At 34.5% G+C, this 5,000-nt stretch overlaps 2 protein-coding genes across 8 annotated transcripts in view; both read right to left on the reverse strand.

The window, feature by feature from the left end:
* The window catches only part of flvcr2a (FLVCR choline and putative heme transporter 2a), a 54,870-nt gene extending 51,068 nt beyond the window's left edge, over window positions 1-3,802 (reverse strand). For 3 of the 4 annotated variants that reach the window (XM_062042049.1, XM_062042052.1, XM_062042050.1), the window contains exon 1: window positions 3,183-3,313. Coding sequence is in view for 1 of the 4 variants with exons in the window: in XM_062042053.1 (XP_061898037.1) it covers window positions 3,183-3,665 (483 nt within the window). In the remaining 3 variants the exon portion in view is untranslated. Of the gene's footprint in view, window positions 1-3,182 lie in introns of all 4 variants that reach the window. The other variant, XM_062042053.1, reaches the window with a different exon arrangement.
* Window positions 3,803-4,572: 770 nt separating this feature from the next.
* The window catches only part of LOC133645700 (jun dimerization protein 2-like), a 31,398-nt gene continuing 30,970 nt past the window's right edge, over window positions 4,573-5,000 (reverse strand). Inside the window, exon 7 of one of the 4 annotated variants that reach the window (XM_062040558.1) lies at window positions 4,573-5,000. This exon is cut by the window's right edge and continues 1,068 nt beyond it. The gene's annotated coding sequence lies outside the window, so the exon portion shown is untranslated. The other 3 variants (XM_062040560.1, XM_062040559.1, XM_062040557.1) reach the window with 3 other exon arrangements.

Below are 5,000 nucleotides of genomic sequence, written 5' to 3' on the forward strand. Positions count from 1 at the left end.
TCTCGTGGCCACGAGAAAGTATCTCGTGGCCACGAGAAACTTTCTCGTGGCCACGAGAAACTTTTTATTAAAAAAAAATAATAATAATAATAATATATTTTTTTTTTTTTTTTTTTTTTTATAAAAAGTTTCTCGTGGCCACGAGAAAGCATTGGATGCGTGCTGATGGTTTAGTGTGTGTTAAAATGGCAGTTTAGGAGTTAATATGGCTGTATTTCCAATTAGGACTTTCCCCCATGTGTGTTGTGGCAAAATGTGAATGCTTGATTAGTAGGTGTGAGACAAACACTTTATCTTCCTGGTTATTGTAACGCTACGTGTTTGACATTATTTAAGACGTTATCATGCCCGGGAAAGGACAGTTTTCCTCTTCTGTGGCTGTGGGGGGTGGGCGTGGCTTGCGGACCTGCAGTGAAGCGGAGTGTGTCAGTTAGTCCGATGTTGATGTCATCAAACTTCTTTCTTGCTTGGAAGATACACACACAATTGTAACTGTTATTTCTTCCTGCAAATAATAAATATGTACAACGTGTTTGGATGTATTCATTTATGTAAAATTGTCATTAAATGTAATATTGCCTGACAAAAAGTGATACGACGTACGTAATATTTTGATATTTACACATCGCATATTTACACACGCGCATCTGACTAGAATACCCTTATGTGCATTACATATATCAACATCAACTACCTACTGTACTGTTTACTTGTTGACATACCCTTTTTAGAACAAATATCTACCCACATAATTTATATGTGTATATATAATATATATATATGTGTATGTATGTATATGCATGTATATATATATATATATATATATATATATATATATATATATATATATATATATATATATATATATATATATATATATATATATATATATATATATATACAGTATATACACGCACACACACACATATACATGTATACTGTATAGGAAGAAACACACATAAATATATACAGTATACATATATACACACAAACACTAAATTTGACAAACAAAATAACTACTATTTTTAAGAACAAGTTACAGTAATATAATATATATATATACACTACCGTTCAAAAGTTTGGGGTCACCCAAACAATTTTGTAGAATAGCCTTCATTTCTAAGAACAAGAATAGACTGTCGAGTTTCAGATGAAAGTTCTCTTTTTCTGGCCATTTTGAGCGTTTAATTGACCCCACAAATGTGATGCTCCAGAAACTCAATCTGCTCAAAGGAAGGTCAGTTTTGTAGCTTCTGTAACGAGCTAAACTGTTTTCAGATGTGTGAACATGATTGCACAAGGGTTTTCTAATCATCAATTAGCCTTCTGAGCCAATGAGCAAACACATTGTACCATTAGAACACTGGAGTGATAGTTGCTGGAAATGGGCCTCTATACACCTATGTAGATATTGCACCAAAAACCAGACATTTGCAGCTAGAATAGTCATTTACCACATTAGCAATGTATAGAGTGTATTTCTTTAAAGTTAAGACTAGTTGAAAGTTATCTTCATTGAAAAGTACAGTGCTTTTCCTTCAAAAATAAGGAAATTTCAATGTGACCCCAAACTTTTAAACGGTAGAGTATATATATACATGCTTATACATAATATGTATATATATATATATATATATATATATATATATATATATATATATATATATATATATATATATATATATATATATATATATACATATATATATACATATATATATATACATATATATATACATATATATATACACATATATATATACATATATATATACATATATATATATATATATACATATATATATACATATATATATACATATACATATATATATATATATATATATATATATATATATATATATATATATATATATATATATATATATATATATATATGCATATACATACATACACATATATATATATATTATATATACACATATAAATTATGTGGGTAGATATTTGTTCTAAAAAGGGTATTTCAACAAGTAAACAGTACAGTAGGTAGTTGATGTTGATATATGTAATGCACATAAGGGTATTCTAGTCAGATGCGCGTGTGTAAATATGCGATGTGTAAATATCAAAATATTACGTACGTCGTATCACTTTTTGTCAGGCAATATTACATTTAATGACAATTTTACATAAATGAATACATCCAAACACGTTGTACATATTTATTATTTGCAGGAAGAAATAACAGTTACAATTGTGTGTGTATCTTCCAAGCAAGAAAGAAGTTTGATGACATCAACATCGGACTAACTGACACACTCCGCTTCACTGCAGGTCCGCAAGCCACGCCCACCCCCCACAGCCACAGAAGAGGAAAACTGTCCTTTCCCGGGCATGATAACGTCTTAAATAATGTCAAACACGTAGCGTTACAATAACCAGGAAGATAAAGTGTTTGTCTCACACCTACTAATCAAGCATTCACATTTTGCCACAACACACATGGGGGAAAGTCCTAATTGGAAATACAGCCATATTAACTCCTAAACTGCCATTTTAACACACACTAAACCATCAGCACGCATCCAATGCTTTCTCGTGGCCACGAGATACATGTCTAAAAAAATAAAAATTCCCATGTCCCTTTAGGGGCTCCGTAGTATTTGAACGGTAAATGTGAAAATAAAAATAAAAATAATCTAAAATTGGTTAAGTTCAATGGAAAATAACTTTAGTATAATAACTGGATACATATAACAATTTAATATATATTTTTTTCTTTTTACTTTTTTTTTCTTTCCATGATGGCAGGTGAGGCCGTGCCTCCCCTGCCTCTAGTGACGTCACGCCACTGGTAGCAGTGATGTACTGTATTCGCTAAGATAAAACATACTTTAAGATAAGATAAAAACATTTCAATTTCAGATTTGTGATCATAAGTTCACTATGGACAAAATGTCATTAACCTCAGTTAAATATTTTACCGCTTGAGAGCCCAATTATTTACTAAAGAAAAGTACATATACTGACAAGCAGCCTAAAAGGTGTAATGCATACCAACTGTACTCATTTGGAGTTACTAATTAAAACTGCATCATAAAGAAAAATGGAAATGGATGTGGCAAGGCCTTCACTACACGACAAGCAAAGATTCACTTGACCTTTGACTCTGTCCGTAATCTGAGAGACAACAGAAATAACAATGAGGTCCAAAAGCTCACCTGATTGCCAAAAACTCCAACGGAGCAGGCGGTGGACACTTCATCGGCGCCGAACCACACCGAGGCCAGGCGAGAGGGCATCCCTAAGATGAAGACCTGAGCCAGGGAGCTCGCCAGCTGCCCCAGCATGGTGACCCAGAACAAGCCGGGCTCGGCGCTGACCACTTTAATCCAAGTCCCTGCGCAGTTGAGCGCGTTGGCGAGCAGCGCCGTGACGCGCAGCCCCTTCTGGTCCAGCAGCCAAGTGACCGGGAAAATACAGGGGATGTACGCGAGCATGTAGACCATGGACAGCCAGTCCACGGCGAAGGAGTCCACTTGATAGAACTTCATGATGATGTTGCTGATGATGCCGTACTGGATCCATTGGTACGCGTTGCTGAGGGAGTAGAAACTGAACAGGAACACGATCATCCAGCGCTTAAAGAACACGCGGGTCGTGGCTGCAGACACGCTCTCGCCGTTAGGGATGTTATCTCCCATTTTTTGGATTTTTTTGCATGAAAGGGTAAAGTCAAGCTCCTGTCCAAGAGAAGGACATGTGTAGGACCAGCTCCTATTGACTCAGATATGCAACACAGGCAACTGAGTACTGACTTCTTACTCCACCCTGCTGCTCAGATAAGGAACTGGAAGCTGAAAATTGAAAGGATAACAATGTACACCATCAGGCTTTTTATAGTGCAGTTGTTCTCAAACTGTGATACGTGTTCCACTAGTGGTACACAGGTTCTATCTAGTGGTACGCCAAAGAAACACTTGATTGAAGTACAGCACAGTGTTAATGTTCAAACGATGTGTAATGTTACAGTGCCCAAAATATAAATATGCTTGTTAAAACAATAAGTGCCTGTTTTTTATGAAAAAGTATAGGCCTACTACACTACTGTATCTTTAATGTTGTTTTCTGAGGTGGTACGTGGTGAAAAAAATTAAGAACCACTTTTTTGCATTCCAATACGTTCAGTTACATTTGCATGTACTGTATTTATTTGTGTTTCATAGTGCCGCAGCCAAATAGAAACACTGCACTCATTGCATTCCTGTTTTCTATTCTGTTCTATTCCACATTTTTCAACAGAGAGGAGACATTTTTGGTGCACTCCTAAAATTTGGGGTGAATGTATTTCAAATGAATGTTCTTATACACCAGTGAACACAATTAGTCACTTCCTTATCAAACACTAGAATGAATTAAAACAGGGGTGTACTGGCATAACACTCTTATTATTTAGGGCACATGATCGAAAAGGCTTTGACCACAATCAAGTAAATTGACATGTGCATTGTTTATATTTTCAAAAACTAGTGACATTTGGAGCGATAGTTGGTATAAATTATGAAATCAAATACCTTCGTGAGATCTAAGACCAAAAAATGCCCACAAACAAATGGTTTAGGGCCACAAAAAGCCGAACATTATAACAAGTACAGAAATATAATTAATATCAAATGTTGGGAAAAGGTTGGAATGTTAAATACTAATAATACGATTTGCTTTGTTACATGTAACACACAACAGATTTGGTCTTTAAACATTTTGCTGACTTGCATATCTGCGTTTGCATTTCATCGATGTTAGCGTGTTTAATATACACAAAAACTTTTCAAATTACTATTATTTATTTATTTTTATCTATTTTTTTATTAGTTATTAAATTGTTAAAAAAAAAAGTTATTCAAGAAATTATATTCTAAAGAAAAAAATCAATTTTAATTAAAGGGCCCTTGATTTGCTGTCTTCCTCCTCGTCGCCACTAGACGACGGTGTTTACCAAAATGCACACATCCACGCTTTCAAGTTCAGTACGAAGTAAA

The sequence above is a fragment of the Entelurus aequoreus genome, linkage group LG03, assembly GCF_033978785.1.
Source record: "Entelurus aequoreus isolate RoL-2023_Sb linkage group LG03, RoL_Eaeq_v1.1, whole genome shotgun sequence".
Taxonomy (NCBI): Eukaryota; Metazoa; Chordata; class Actinopteri; order Syngnathiformes; family Syngnathidae; genus Entelurus; species Entelurus aequoreus.